At 42.5% G+C, this 16383-nt stretch overlaps 1 protein-coding gene across 1 annotated transcript in view; it reads left to right on the top strand.

Annotated features, from left to right (window-relative positions):
* LOC119660980 (growth/differentiation factor 8) overlaps positions 1–15930 on the top strand; it is a 50221-nt gene extending 34291 nt beyond the window's left edge. Inside the window, exons 3-4 of the mRNA XM_038070063.1 lie at positions 5569–5954; positions 15424–15930. Coding sequence (XP_037925991.1) covers positions 5569–5954; positions 15424–15591 — 554 coding nt within the window. The 3' untranslated portion in view covers positions 15592–15930. The remainder of the gene's footprint in view (positions 1–5568; positions 5955–15423) is intronic.
* The last annotated feature ends 453 nt before the right edge of the window (positions 15931–16383 follow it).

Genomic DNA, 16383 nt, shown 5'->3' with positions numbered 1-16383 from the left:
AATGATGGATGGATGAAGTCTTGAGGTTGTGATGTTACAAAGGATAAGCAAATGTGAATCAGAAGAGAAGGATAACTAATAACTATATAATTGTCAATCAGTAGAGAACAACGAAAAAGGGAATGGTCTCAGATAGTTGAATGTATCTTTTGGCAAAAATCAAATCATAGCAATCATAATTACGATTTTTTTGTGCGAGGCAAATGGAGTTGTTGAACTTGAAGACATCTTGACCGAAATGCCCCATTCAACTACTGATACTTTTTGGTCATATTTCCAAAAAAAAAAACAAGCTTCAATGACAAAGCTACTATATTATCGGATCTGGTTCTTTAGAGTATTTTTTATTGTTCACAACGGGCTATCCGCAACCTTGGAAATAATCACATGAATAAATTTTTCTCTATTAGAAAATGGTCTTCTTTTTATTGATAGAGTTTTTCGTTTTTTACTTTATTTTATTTTTCGTATCATGTAATTTTCGTTTTAATTAATTTGAAATTTTTTATGTTGGTGGTTTTATGTTACTTTCCTTTTTGTTTATTTTGTATTCTTTGTCTTATTCTATTTTCCCCTTTACTTGCAATATTTTGTGTTCTAATGTCTTATTTTATTTTCCCTTTTATTTATTTCGTATTTTTATGTCAGTTTTTTCCCTTTTATTGTTTTTTATTTATTTATTTATTTTATTTTTATTTATTTATTTATTTATTTTATTTATTTTATTTATTTTATTTATTTATTTTATTTATTTATTTTATTTATTTCTTTTATTATTTTTATTTATTTCTTTTATTATTTTTATTTATTTATTTTATTATTTTTGTTTATATCTGATAAGTTTTTGTTTAATTTTGAATGAAGTAGGAATTAACAAACTGAATAATACAAAAATTAATTAAAATAAAAATTAAAAACTAAAACAAATAAAAAAATGAATTCTCTTTTCTAATTTCCGCTTTCACATTCGTTTTTATTAATTTTCTTTGCTGGTTTTTTTCTTTTATTTGTATGCGACCAATACACTCACTCAAAAAACAGAGTGTAACGTTGTGTACATCATATATTTTATTGATATTCCCAAACCAACTATTAACCTTTCACCTCACGCCATGAAACGCAATTTTTTCCCCAAAAAAAAAATAATAAGAAAACTTGGAGAGAAACATGCATCACTACTGCTGCCAAATCTTCACACAAACTTGGTAATTTAACAAAAAAGAGCGTGTGATAATTCGAGCGGATGATTTACTCCGTCATATGTTTAAAAGATTTGTTTTTTTTTCTGTTATATTTATTTTATTTACTTTTTCTAATTGGACATGGGCATGGACAAATAATATGATCACTGACACGCGGTGTTTTTTTGTTTCTTAGTTTGATTCTTCAGAATTTTGATATGATCATAGGAAGAAAGAGTGAACATCATGTGATTGACATAAAAAAAAGAACCAATTGAAGCGCTTGGGTGAAACACACCCCCTGAATAACATCGCGTTTTTTTTGGCCAGTTTATTGTAGATTGGAAGGAAGTTGTCGAATAGAACGCATGTGGGCAGGTTGAAGATCATGATTGAAGTGTTATTTCATATTTGAGTTGAATATAAAAAGCAGGTAAAGAAATATAATGGAATAGATAAATGTAGAAATATAAAAAAATGAATCAACACTAACAAAACATTAAAAAAATCGACTTTCCCCGCCATTGGAGCCCGGGGAAACGTGGGACTGCAAGTAAAAATAGCTCGATTTCTTACTACTCCGTTAATACTTATTGACCAACTTCATAATCAATTAATTGATAAACAAATAATTAAAAAAAAATCAGTAAATAAACACTAAAAAATGAATGAATAAATATATTAAAAAAATTGAATTTTCATAACAGACGGCACCACTAACCCATGCGCTGCAACACTGCAATGACATATTATGTCATCTTGCATCGGTTAGCTGTCAAAGCCACAAAGACCATTGTGCCCGCATCATATTTCTTAAATGTCTCACCATTGGGCCAAAGCTCTTACTGTACAAGACAATGATTTAGCCAGTCCTCATGTATTCCTCGGAAACTTGGGTTTTTAACAAGAAAAATTGCGAACTCTTGGCCGAATTCGAGAGAAGAATCCTCCGAAGAATTTGTGGCCTCCTACACGAGGATGGATGATTCCGTAGTCTACATAACGACGAAATATATGAGCGATACCATGACCGTCCGGTTGTGAATAAAATCCGGCTCAACAGGTTACGGTGGGCGGGTCACTTAATCCGTATGGATGAGGATGATCCAGCCCGGAAAGTCTATAAGGGCAATATCTATGGTAGAAAAAGAAGACAAGGCAGACCCTGTCTAAGATGTAGCGATGGCGTAGGCCGGGACGCCAGACAGTTTTTAGGGATATCGAATTGGTGGACCTCGGCACAAAACCGGGATGTCTGGGGTTCCTTATTAAGGCAGGCCTAGACCGGATACCGCTTGTTGGGTCGTTGATGATGATGATGATCATATTTCTTCAGACAATTAAAAACTTCGAAAACTGATTAAAAAAAACAGCATTTGCGGCAAGTATTCTAGGAATAACTTTTTCGTCAAGAAAACTTTTGCCGGAAGTCATTGTTTGCTGGTGGCGGTCTTGCACTATCCAGAACATTGTGTTTTGGGTGATCTAAACGCTGCGCAAGCGGCGATTTCGATAACAAGGACAAACAGCGTCTTGGTCAAGAGAAACAATTTGAAGACCAAGAATTAGAGACCCTACGCAGTGAAGACCTGTGCCGAACGTGCCTGAGAGATGTCAAAAGGCGATTATTCGCGTCGGAAATGCAATATGATAACCCGAAGCGCAAAGGATCGTATGTTAAGCCCGGCTAACCAGGAACATCGATGGTAAAGCCGAAAATACACGGCTCTAAGGTAATGCTCTGTATTTGGTGGGATCAGAAGGGACCGATCCACTGCGAGTAGCTCAAATCAAGTGGAAACATTACGAGATAGATGCACCGACAACACCTAATTCGCTTGAAGCGAGCATTGACAGAAAAACGGGGAGAAGCTACAGCTTCTGAGCACTCAGGCCATGTTGGCCCATTGTACTCGCTACCCCCGTCTAAGGGAATATTCCGCATTCGTTAACGTATCACAGGATTTCCGTTAGTGGATGTGATGCTACCCATCGCAACTGGAGAACATCGGCACCAAAGATCTGATGCCTGATGCGTCCATAGGCGAGGCATTCACATAGGAAATGCTCCGTGGATTCCGCTTCCTCATTACAGGAGGGACACGTATCATCTTGAGTAATTCCTATTCTGAATATAAGTCCAGGCAATGAATTATGGCCTGTCAGAATGCCTACAATACACCTGCAAGTCCTCCTGCTTTTCGACAGGATAAACTTTGCGGTACGCATGTTTGATTCTGGCAGGAAAAGTTTGGTGTGTCGAGCAGCATTTAGGCTCTGCTACCTGTCATTGTGGGAAGCCTTTTCTCAGTTTTTGAAAACTCCAATTGCTAGTTCCGGTCCCGGCATAGGGAAGATTGACCCCTCTTTCCCTAAAGCATCCGAGATTTCACTTCCCTCTACGCCACAGTGACCAGGTACCCAGAGTAATTCCACCGTATTGAATCTAGAGATAGAGTTCAACCAGTTTCTGTATTCCTGAACGATTTTCGAGGTGATCAAAGGGCTACTCAGCGCCTTCAATGAAGCTTGGCTATCACTGCAGATTGCGATGCGCCTGCTCTTCAACCCTTCGTCAATCACCCAGTTTGCCGCCCTTAGGATCACATAAACTTCGGCTTGGAGAACCCTTGCATATTGTCCCAAAGAAAAAGCCCACTCCTCGTTCCAGAATTCGGCTCCAGAACTCTCTTCTGTTTTTGAGCCACCGGCGTAGAAGACTTCCGTATATCCCGCCACGCATTCTTCTGGGACTTCCCAATTCTCTTTGCCCTTCAGGGTAACTTCATATTTTCTACCAAACAGATGTATGGGGACACGAGAATCGGAAGACATTGTAAGAACTGGATTCAGTACTCCCAGTAACTCTTCCAATGCTCTGTGCCCCCACATCCGAATCAGAGGTACCTTTCTAGTGGATGTTGTCAACGCTGACGGTTTGCATCCTACGGCCGAAAAGGTCAACAATCGACAATCGACGAGTTACTTAGGTTTTTGGGAATGGTAAATTTTTTAGCGTCCTTTCCTTCCTCACGTCGCTCCCTTTAAACAGATATCTCCATGACGGGCATAAAAAAAATAGTTGGACTCTGGACGTGAAGGCCTTGCGATGAGAATTTGAAATACTCTTCTGTGTGATAAAGATGCGCATAAACTTCTCGCTCACAGCCTAAACAAACATAAGATCCTCCCTAAACAAACATGTCTGGCTGCCTGAACAGTCAAAATCAACAGATCAACTGCATCCCATCCACGTTACAGTCGCTGGTCAAATGCGGACTCTTCTGGGGTAAGTGACAGGCCCAACTGAACGTGACTGGCGGGCTTAAGAAGGATAAAGGACCCATCCCTTGGTCTCCAGAATCGGAAGCCAAGGTCACATTATTAGCCCACCCAAACGAAGATGCTGAAATACGGCTTGTCACCGATGCATCTCCGGTCGACCCTCGAACAAAAGTCGGACATATCCCTGGAGCCACTTGGATTTTTCTGCGCAAATTTCCCGGGTATCACCTTAACTACTCGACATATAATCGTGAACTGACCGCTGTCTACTAAGTCATTTGGTGCTTTAAAAATTTTATTGAAGGGCGGGAACTTAAGGTGTTTACAGATAACCTCTCGTAACCATAACCAGTCCGACAGTTTTAAATTGGAGCAATCTTCTCCCCTAGGAAATCAGTGAACATCCAGATGTTAAAAATATTTTAGCTTGGATAGACGAGTTTACCGAGGTTACCAACCGTCTGTTCCTTGGAGAAGCTCGCTTGTGACCAAGAAAAGGACGAGAAACTTAGAAAAATTTTGGAAAACGGGGAGAACCCTTTGGGGGTGATACGCATGTAACCGCTAAGATGGAAATGAGCCTCCTCGCTTATGATAGTTTTCGATGAAAAATCGTCCTCCTCTTCGTTGAGATTCAGAATGGCTTAGGCATAGACCAGACAAGTTTGGCGATCAACACCTAACAGCTGTTGCACTGTCTGTACTTTGTAAGGGACAATTTTCAAACCTTCCACCAAAACTCTGTATAGGGACCACGGGCTAATGCCCAATTGCGTGGCACGTCGTCTAGTCAATGTTCCAGGCTCCTCTTCCACATCTTGGGCAACTGCAGCGATATTCTCAGCAGAACGGCTGCAGGGACGGTGCGTCAACTCACAACCTCGACCTCGTGCCTCAGGTTCAAATCCCAACTGCGGTCATTAGAGATCTGTGATTATATATTTTTTTTATTGGGCCTACTTGAAGGCTTAAGTGTTGAAATTACGGTCCCCCATTTATGCCTTAATTTTAATTTTAAAGATACAGAAAAGAATGCAGCTATTTCCATTTATAAAGGTGCCTACCTGTGTAGACTAACCAATTTCCTTCTTCTTCTTTACAGCTGGTTGGATTAAAATCGATATCGCGTGGGCGACAAAGCAATGGTTCAACAATCGTTTTCCATCACATATCATTCAAATTAGTTGTCCATCATGTAAAATGAATATTAACGAAGGAAGTTTACTGTCAACTGCAAATGATTTTCGTCCATTTATTTTAATTGATGCGACAAATCGTCGAAAACATCATCGTCAAAAACGTTATGTGGACTGTTCGGAAGGTGTAACAGAATGTTGTCGTGAAAAATTATTTATATCATTTGCTGAAATGGGTTGGGATAATTGGATACTACAGCCAAGAGGCTATGATGCATATTTTTGCCGGGGTACATGCTCAACATTGGCAAGTGTTGCATTAACCACTTCTTACTATGGTTCTGTGCTAAAGGTAAGTCAAGGAATTTTTTTTTGACATAATTTTCATTTATTTTGTTTTCAAGTTATCGAAATCTCGGCAGATGCCGAAGTTTACCGAATACTAGCAATAAATACCAAGCATTTAGGCTCGGACCATCCTATCTCCTTAAAAAATAAGGGATTTGGATACAATACCTGTCACTGGTAATATTATGGGGACTACAACCACCTTCTCGAGACGCCAATTTTTTTTTTGATTTCCCGAACCTTTCTTCTTCTTCCTATATTTTCGCTTAATGTTGCTCTTATGGGGATCAGCAATAAGATACTTGGAGCGACACGTCTTGTCAACTAAAGGCATGTCTCGATCAGTTAATACAACCGTAAGCAGAGCTATCGAGTACTGCCTGCGGTTCATGTCGATTAACCAGACAATGCAGCCAAAAATGAGATTGTCCAACGCCTCTAAAACAAGAACGACACATCTGCACTGGTCATTCTTCGCCTGCTCTTTAATTATGAGCTTTTGTAATCCCCGGCTGTTGATCACGTCATCCCTTCGTCTCGGCAAACAGCCCCCCAGCACTCAGTCACCTGTACGGGAAGTGCAGATTCGACAAATGGCTGCCAGATCCGCTCGTTTTCGCTTATTTTTTTTTAAACTTGGATGCTAACTGCTGCTGGACCAAAAAAAAGGGAATAGGCTGCTTCCCCTCCCCCCCTTAAACAAAATTTTTCAGCTTTGACCTAAAGTTTGGACGCAGTCATGTCGTGCTTTACGAATCATATGAAGGAGCATTTAACATTGACACACCTCTTCGATCACGCTGTTCACAGGTAGGGATGGAGGCAGCATTTGACGATTTGGCTCTGCCCTAGTACGAAACCGAAGAACCATCTTCACTTGTTATTTTTTTAATCTTGGGTGCGCGGAGCTTAGATATTCGCTTCACCTGCCCTTCATCGATTTCGAGAAAGCTTTCGACAGCGTGAAAAGGTTGGTGTTGTACGCAGGAAGGGCATTCCAGAAAAACTAAGAGCTATTATCAGAGCAGAATATGGTGGCGCATCGAGATAAAATCTTAGAGGAATTCGAAATAGAAAGCGGAGTCGGTCAGGGTTGCATATTATCACCGATACAATTTCTTGTTGTTATAGGTGATGCTCGTCAGGTGGGACTGTTCGGAAAAAGTGGAGGAGTTCAATGGACTATGACGTCCTTCCTCAAACACCTCTACCTTGCCAAATGGCTCTGGATTTGGAAAGAGAGGCAAATAGAGTTGAACTGAAGACGGGTCATTGTACTCTCCTTACCTGCACTAATGGGCACAAAATCAAAGGTGTCGACTAATTTGTATATCTAGGAAGCGTGGTTTCTGTCAACGTGACACCCAACTGGATGTCATTCGACTTATTAACGACGCCTGACCCATCTTCACTGCCTTGATCAAGTTGAAAATGTTCTATGCTAGTGTTGCTATAAGGGAAAGTGACAGTACTCTCACATGAAAGCTCCAAGCCTTCTTGAACACTTGTGTGCGACTTGTCATTGGAGTACGCTGGCCTGATGCCAAAAATAACACTTGGTCAGTGCACAGGCCCGTAGATGATACGATCGGAAAGCGGAAGTGGCATTAGGTAGGTCACATATTAAGGGATGGCAACAATTTTTTTGCTTGCTACGCCATGTAGTGGAATCGATTCTCCCAAGATGGCTGACAAGGGGGTGGTCCTAAGGTTATTGGAGGCAGAATAGTAGAGGAGAATTGCGGGCATCTCGGGAAGTTTAGAGGCGCATTTCAGGGAACAGTAAAAGAAAGAAGAATTTTATGTACAAAAATATGAGGGGAAACCTACTTTAGGAAGCAATACCTGAAACCAAAGTTGGAGGGGTGGGGGAGGGGATAAAGTGCGGATTCAGGGTGAAAATTATGCACTCCATTCAAAACCATAATGATGCAATAGGAGGCAATGTGGTCAGTAATGCGCTCGCTCGTGATTATTACTCTGATTTGACTCAGGTACTCATTCACACCTGAGCCGGCTGACCTCCGAGGTCCTCGACCTTCCATTGCAAAAGTCTAGTGCTCTAACCACATGTCGATATCGCAAAATTATCCTAATTTTATTGTAGTCTCTATTCCCGGCCACGGGAGAATCATTTCTTTCCACCATCGCCCCCACAATGAGATGCATTTAGATGCCTAGATTTCAATTTCAATCATTTTCATTTTTTTCACCGCCCCCAAATGAAACCTAGGGGTTTCAGCAACTAAACCCGGAACTGCGATTCCCATCATTCGGCGAAGCGAACGCGACGTTGATTTTGGGCGCAAACGGGCTTCAACCTAGACAAGGAGACAGCCTTTTTGTGTCCCCCGATCTCGAGCTGGAAGAAATGTTCTCCCTACTCGAGAACACGGTACCGACCTTCGTATAGAGGCTGCAGCGGCTTCCGGACAGCATCCGTCCTGATGAGGACGTGCGTTCACGAGTCCAGTTCCTTGGGAGCATAGGCAGGTGTATGTCGGGTGGGAGGTGTGGTTTTAAGGTGGTGGAGGTTGTCTCTCAGCAGACGCAGCAATCCAGAGTCTGTGAGACCCGTCCTCTTGTCGAAGGCCGGGTCACTTGGGAGCCTTGGGTTCTCCCCGTATACCAGTTCCGCGGGGCTGGCAGCAAACTTCTCTCGGCGCGTTGTTCGGAGGCCAGGTAGGACGAGAGGCAAGACTTGAGTTCAGAACCGATCGTCGCATGCCATAATGGCGACTTTCAGCGTCCGGTGCCAACTTTCTAGCATACCATTGGATTGTGGATGGTACGCAGTAGTCTGCTAGCGTTTGCCTAACCCCGAAAAAAAAGGACTCAAATTTCATTCCCTGATCAGTGATCACAAAATTAAAACCAAAGAACGAGGCACTGAAAACCTGAGAGCAAATACTCTTTTAGATTTTGTAATGGGTCCGTAAAAAGAAAGGGTCGAATGGGTATCCCGAATGACTAGAACCAGAGATGACGGAGCAGTTTTCCGAAAATATGGTGAAAAATCGCAAAAATCGACCATGCAGGCCCATCAGCAGTGAAATGCAAGTATTCCGACGACACGTGCTTGTAAGCAGATCCGCAGAGACCCTTCTCCGGGGTCGGAATTTCTTAATACTTTAGCCCCTTTCGTATCATTTACGAAAATTTGAGGCTTGCATTCCAATGGAGGTAAGGTTTTGTGTAAAAGAAAACCTTATTTAAAATTGGTTCACTGTCTGTCAGTCTGCCTGCCTGTTCGTCTGTCTGTCTGTTACACGCATTTTCCTTGGAAACGGCTATATCGCTTGATGCCAAATTTTGTGAGAACGTGGGAACTGTAAACGCACACATATACAGTGAGTGACATAGTTCTACGTCGGGTTTAAGCGGGAGTCCTACACATGTAAAAGGGGGTGGTGTTTTTTTTAGCCATGTGGGGTCTCGATTAACACTTTTTAAAACTGGTCCCGTCGTAGTTTCCCTTTCAATTTCCCCACTGAATCGAATCGAAAACACGATAACATTTAAGGCCGCATTCACGATCAGTTTGGCCTATCAGTTATGCAGGAAGACCCCGGTGCACCCGGCTGTCGCTTAACTGAAAAAGGAAGAGCGCATTAACGTCGGTGGCCAAATCGTTTTTCATTCGACCACCTGCCGTCTGAACAATTCAAATGGAAGGGACAGCCCCATCCCAGCCCCACCATGGCGATCTTCAAACTGACGAAATTATTGCTGAAGTATCATATCAGCGGGAGTCAGAATCCTCCTGTGGAGTTCTAGATTTAATTGCTGGTAGGCATGCATGGTCATTTTCCCCAGTTCAAGGATGGCTCTGCCACTGTGACTAGCTTTAACTAGACCGAAGGTCACTCCATTCCCCCTCCCCCTTCAGGCTTAGTTATGGGAGACCACTGAAGATTTTACCAAAGTAATGAATATCTGCTACAGGTTCTTGCAAAGTATTCGACGTTTGACAGTGAACAAAAGGAATAACATACGCCGGTTTGAAGCCGATCCAGACATCATGGAAATTATTGTAATTGGAAATGAAAGTTGGGTACATGGATATGATCCTTAGACAAAAAATCGAAGGTTCCCTATTTTGAGCTAAAATAGGTCCTCATGTCCCTTATCCTGTATTTCGGGAATCAATTATTCTTTTCTTGAATGTGTCTGGTCTGTTTATGAGAGAAATTCAAACTTGTCTGTGGAAAGCAAGAAGGAGCCCTATCTCGAACAGTTAAACTGACTTCTGGTCTGATTATTATTGTTTCCGAGTGGTCCCAATTTTGGCAGGGGCCGGATTTTACCTAATACAAGCACTAAGTGCCAAATGCATTTAGGCTCGGATCATCCCACCTGCTTAAAATATACAGGGGCTCTGGTCATGGTGGAAAATCGAGAACTCCCCATAACATCAAACACGTTTGCAGAATGGTGTACTTCTGCATGGTCTTAACCAACCTGTGTGAGAGTCCTAGGACACCAACGGAAGGCGTAAGGATTCAGGTAAAATACCTGTAGCTGACAGCATTATAGGAACTACAACCACCTTCTAGGGAAGCTAAATTTCTTTGATTCCCCGAACCATGGGGTAGCAACATCAATAATATACGCGAAGTGACCCGTCTTGTCAACTAACAGCATTGCAGGCTTATTGTGTGGTATGGGACGGTCAGTTAGAAACTGCCGGTCCCAAGACATTCTGTAAACAGAACTATCAAGTACTCTTTGCGGCTCATTTCGGTAAACCCGACATGCTTCCATGAATAGTTCATCCATAATAGTTCATGCAAGGTTGGTGAATCAGCTTATAAGCATCATTGTGGCATTACAGTGCAGCCAGAAACGAGATGGTCCAACGTCTCTAACGCCGAACCACCAGCTTTTTATAAGCTCGGGTGGCGACCACGCGGTACTGAATAGCACAAATGAAGTTCTCGGGCTCAGCAAAGAGCTTCGCAGCAAATGCCAAATGTCAAAGGCCACCTCAACCAACCTCCAATGTCACGAGTCAGGTTCATCTACTCCACACCAAAGTTTGGATGATGCATTCGAAAATTGGGCATGGTAGTCCCTATCCGCCATTGGATGCTTTCCAGATCGGTCTTCGTCCACGGCAATATTCCGAATGCATAAACCAGTGAAGGGATAGCGAATAGCGCGTTTATTTTTTTCTCCCCCCAGAGATGCAATGTCGCCAACTTCATAGGTCGCAGCAGAGCTGTACCTGGGAATTCTGCAAAGAACCCAGGATTGAGCTGGGGGGCATGGGTCCCTTGCAGAATTCCCGGGTACTTATAGAAGTCTGTCTCAGTCATAGCTTGGATGTGGAGGTCCCAGCGCTATGTCTGGCATGCGACACGTGATGACATTTCGCGGATGGCTTGAATTATTGTTATTTTCTGGATTATTATGTTGACCTTCCAATATTTTATTGTCAACTCGGTAAAAATCTAAAAATATCTAAATAAATTCAATTATTTGCCGCCAGCAGCCCACGTGATCTTCATGATTTTAATTATATACCCCAAAATTGTTCTGTACTTGGAAGCAATGTTGCCAGGAAGGAGCTCATTAAATGAAAATACACAAATAATAAAACCTAATTAGAATCTGTTATCAACTCCGGTTTAAGTATTAATGAAAATTATGTAATTCACTGACAAATTGTGGAGAATATACTTCTTGATTAGTTGGTTAATTTGGCATTTACATTAAATATTTTCCTAGTTTTAATTGGGTTTTTTCAATTTTATATTTATTTTAATCATTCAACACTATTGCTTTCCTACTATCTACACACATATATATAAAATATGTAAAAAAAGCCCACGAAAGCTCTTCCCGTCCAACCGGACCGAGAGGCGACCAACCTCAGGATGGGCTAAAAGCAACATCCAAAGACCCGCATCACAGCGAATATGCGCTTCAACGCAAAGTCTGTGCGACCAAGGGGCCGTAGTTCCGGATTTTTTCTTGCTGTTTGTCAACAGTGTTCCGGTTCAGCGGTATGGCTACATCGATTATGAAACACGCTCGTTTTCCCTTGAGAAGCGGAACTAGATCGGGTCTTTGTGATTAATACTGTGGTCCATGCCAAATCCCACAGTTGTTTGACCCGATCTTTTTCCAAGATTTAGAGATTCCATTAAAATCTGTGATGGAATTTTTCGACCTGCCTCCTTGTTTTTAGTGGGCGATGGTTGTGTTGCTGACGATTGTGTCGTTGCCTGATTGAACGTCGTAGCTTGACTTGAAGTTGGTTTAGAATAAGTTTGTGCAGCCTGATTTGGTGCCGTTGCTTTTGAAAAAGCTCTTGCACAGGGTGCTTTATCATTTCTGGTTGATGTTGCTGAATTGCTGAGTTGCTGACATCGTTTGTGGGTTAAGTCCCAGAAATGTTTGTTTGAACGTCGCTTCAAGAAAGACGGTGGTCCCTTGAAGCCCCCGGATTATATCCTTCGGGAACTTGTTTCGTAAGAGAGCTTCGTCGAGTTTCCTCATGAGGTGCGAGTTTTGCTCCTTCATGAGAGCTAGCTACTTCTCAACTGCTATGGGTTCATCTAAAATTTCACCGGAATCTCATAACCATTCGGTCTCATTGTCCATCTTAGGCAGGGTCTGTCTCGTCTTCTTTTTCTACCATAGATATTGCCCTTATAGACTTTCCGGGTTGGATCATCTTCATCCATACGGATTAACTGACCCGCCCACCATAACCTGTTGAGCCGGATTTTACCCACAACCGGAGGATCATGGTATCGCTCATAGATTTCGTCGTTATGTACGCTACGGAATCATCCATCCTCATGTAGGGGACCAGTACTTCGGGTTGGGGAATACCTGCGCCCTTGCTGAAAGTCTAAAAAGGGAAATGGACACACTTAAGGAATTCGTTCAGTTTGATTTGCAACATCCGCGACACGGTACAGCACACTCCCTGGTGTGGTCGGTCGTGATAGGAACCAGACCGTCGCTGTCCGTGTAATCAAGGCCGCCGCCAAGGCTATCAAAGGCAGTTTGGGTTTCGAGGAGGAAGATTGACAATTGATGCAGTCATGCAAGTCGTGGACGCCGTTCGACGAGCAGAGGCACATAGCTGTCGAACTCGACGGGTGGTGCTCCTCGTAACACTTGACGTCAGAAACGCCTTTAATTCCGTAAGATGGAAAGACATTCTAGACACATTAAACAATACTTTCAACGTGCCGAACTATCTCTTACGGATATTGAGGGACTATCTGAGGAACCGCTCCCTGCTCTATGAAACACTAGAGGGTCAAAGGTGGATGGAGGTCACATCGGGGGTAGCACAGGGATCCATCCGAACCGAACCTCTGGAGCGCTACCTATGACAGTCTACTTAAACTCGATATGCCAGAAGAGTCGCGCCTGGTCGGCTATGCAGGTGATGTTGCAGCGCTTGTTGCTGGACACAATGTCGAACAGGCACAAAGCAGACTCGACAATTGATGCGACGGGTAAGCGGATGGATGACTACTCATGGTTTCAACTTTGTAGTGGAAAAAACCAAAGCAGTCATCCTGACTGAAAAGAGAATTCCGATCCTGCGTCCCATATCGTTCGGCGAGTCGATAATCGAGTCGAAATCAGCGGTAAAGTACCTCGGGTTGACTCTTGACTCAAAGATGAGCTTTTCTGACAAAATCAAAGCAGCAGCGAACAAGGCTACAGGTGGAGTTTCGGCGTTAAGTAGGCTAATGGCAAACATTGGGGGTCCTACGTCTCCTGATGAGTTCAACGCAGTCTGTCCTGCTCTACGGCGCAGAGGTTTGGGCTGACGCTCTTAACAAGGAGGTATATCGTAAACGCCTCGCACAAGTACAGAGACGGGGAGCTTTGCGGGTGGCGTCTGCGTACCGCATTGTCTCTGAAACGGCCGTGATGGTGATCGCGGGAGTGATCCCGGTTGCCTTTCTTGCTAAGGAGCGTCAGGGAGATGAGCCAAGGGAGGTGGTTGCTCGCGAAGAACGACAACGCACTCTAGACGAGTGGCAGCTCTCGTGGGAAAATGAAACTAGAAGCAGATGGACTGCGCGGCTCATCGGCAACTTAGGTGCGTGGCTGAATCGGAAGCATGGTGGGACTGACTATTTCCTTACCCAGTTTTTAAGTGGGCATGGAAATTTTCAGTCTTACCAAGATTGGAAAGTCGCGTTCTCCGGATTGTGTGTTTTGCAATGGAGTTGTGGACGACGCCCATTCTTGTGGAAGGTGGGATGGGGTTCGTCAGCAACTCTATTTAAACACAGCGGATCTCTCTCCAGACAACATTGTGGAAGAGATTCTGAGGACTGCTGACAGGTGGAACCGTGTCGCCCATTACGTTCGGGCCCTTCTCGTTGCTAAGAAGATAGAACTCGACCAATGGAGGACCCGGATGGCAGAGGGTTCCTTGAACTGACAGTTCTCTTCCTCCTCTCCCCTCCCGTTGGTGAAAGGAATTCCCTGATTTGAAGGCTCCGCAGGGCGGGAGAGTTCTGGGACTAGCCCGAAGTAATGTGACAAACGGTTCCAGGCTAGCTCTCTGACGATGGGGGGGGGGGGGGGGGTGTTTAGTTGGTAGTCCGACGACGTGCCGAAGCGGGAGTCCAACACTGTGTGCGTAAATGCATTCACCTACCCTACCCCAAAAAAAAAGAGGCTAAGAATGGAGAATCAACATCTTTCTGGGCACAATATAACTATTTATTACTTCCGGATAAAGTTACTGAGACGGCAATCTTAAGTTCAGCAAGTTCTACTGCTTTCTCAAGAAGTGGCCTTTCACAACCAACTGCTGGATGAAGTAGTGGGGATCAAGTAGTGGGCGGTCGTTCTTTCCGCGACGGGATTAGTCCCGCAAAATTTACATAGAACACTGAAAACGCTCGATTTAAGAGCTGGACTATACATGGAGATGTAAAAAGCTATAGTCCAAAGAGTCCTGTCCCGTAAAAGTTTAGCCTGGTGGGGTCGAACCAACTGCAGGATGAAGTAGTGACGATCAAGTAGTGGGACGTCGTTCTTTCCGCGACGGGATTAGTCCCGTAAAATTTACATAGAACACTGAAAACGCTCGATTTAAGAACTGGACTATACATGGAGATGTAAAAAGCGGTCATCCTTGTAGCCTGTGCTATAGTCCAAAGAGTCCTGTCCCGTGTAAGAGTCTGGCCTAGTGGGCTCCAGTGTTGGTTCATACTGGCTTCGACTTAAAATCGGGATTCATCAATACATTTTCTCATGAACGCCCACACTGTGTGGTGGGGACCTTTGGATGTTACTTTCAGCTTATCCTTAGGTTGACCGCCCCTCGGTCCAGTTGGGCTGGAAGAGGGTTCGTTGGCTTTTTTAACATTATTATATTATTTTTATATTTCTTTTATCAACATATATTTTTTTTTAATTATTTTGGTGTTTTTTATTTGTATTTTTTTAATTTATATATTTTTTTATTTGTTTATTTTCAGAAACTAATTTTTGCCCGCCAAGGTCGAGGGGAACGAACCCTTGAATTAATACCATGCTGTTCAGCGAGAAAATTCTCGTCGTTACAATTATTATACTTGGATAGTAATAAGACAGCGATCCTTAAAACTTTACCAAATATGGTTGTTGAAGTATGTGGATGTTCATAGAATCAATGTGCGATACCGATGCCCTTAAATTAAATAAAATTTGATACCTAAAAAACAGCGAAAGTTTTTTGGGAGAAGGAAATGAAACTAAGCAACAAAATGATGAGTTTTACAAAGGCCGGAAGAAAAGGGAGATGAAAATGGCATAATAAGTGAAAATATTTACAATATTTACTTATGTTTGTATACTTACTATTGTTAATTCTAATTTATTTTTTCAATTCAGTATTTTTGTCTTATGTATGAAGAAATTTCGTAGTCACATATGCAATTGCATTTTTTCCAAGCAATATAAGCGGAAGAAAAAAAAACCAGAATACAAATATCTTAAAGAAAAACAAAAAACTTTTAGTATTTTATTCAACCCCTTCCCAACACATGGCGTCTAACGTGCTAAAAGATAGAAGATACCTAGAAAAATGCGTTCACCATTGAACTCTGATTGATATGTGTCGACGTGCTAATTTTGCATAGTTGGAATTGCTCAGCATTTTTTCCATTAAAATTTTCCTCATACAATTGTAGGTTGCAATCGTAAACAATTGGTCACAGCTGAGCCGTTGCTATAATACAAACCATCCATGAAAAGTAAAATATAAATAGGAACCATGAGAAAATGTTATTTTTTCAGTGCTTATTGTACAGCAAAAGCATAATGAGTTAAAATGTTTAGTTTTTTTTTAAATAGGTTGAAGCTGCTTCGTAGTCGCTTGCACGTGTTAGAGGTATTCCAGGTTTGAACTGGAAAATCTAAACCATTTACCGCCTACAAGGCCGTAGAGAGAAAAGCCC

This window comes from Hermetia illucens, chromosome 7 (genome assembly GCF_905115235.1).
Source record: "Hermetia illucens chromosome 7, iHerIll2.2.curated.20191125, whole genome shotgun sequence".
NCBI lineage: Eukaryota > Metazoa > Arthropoda > Insecta > Diptera > Stratiomyidae > Hermetia > Hermetia illucens.
The sequence above is the reverse complement of the archived record's forward strand: the minus strand, read 5'-3'. Positions and strand labels throughout refer to the sequence as shown.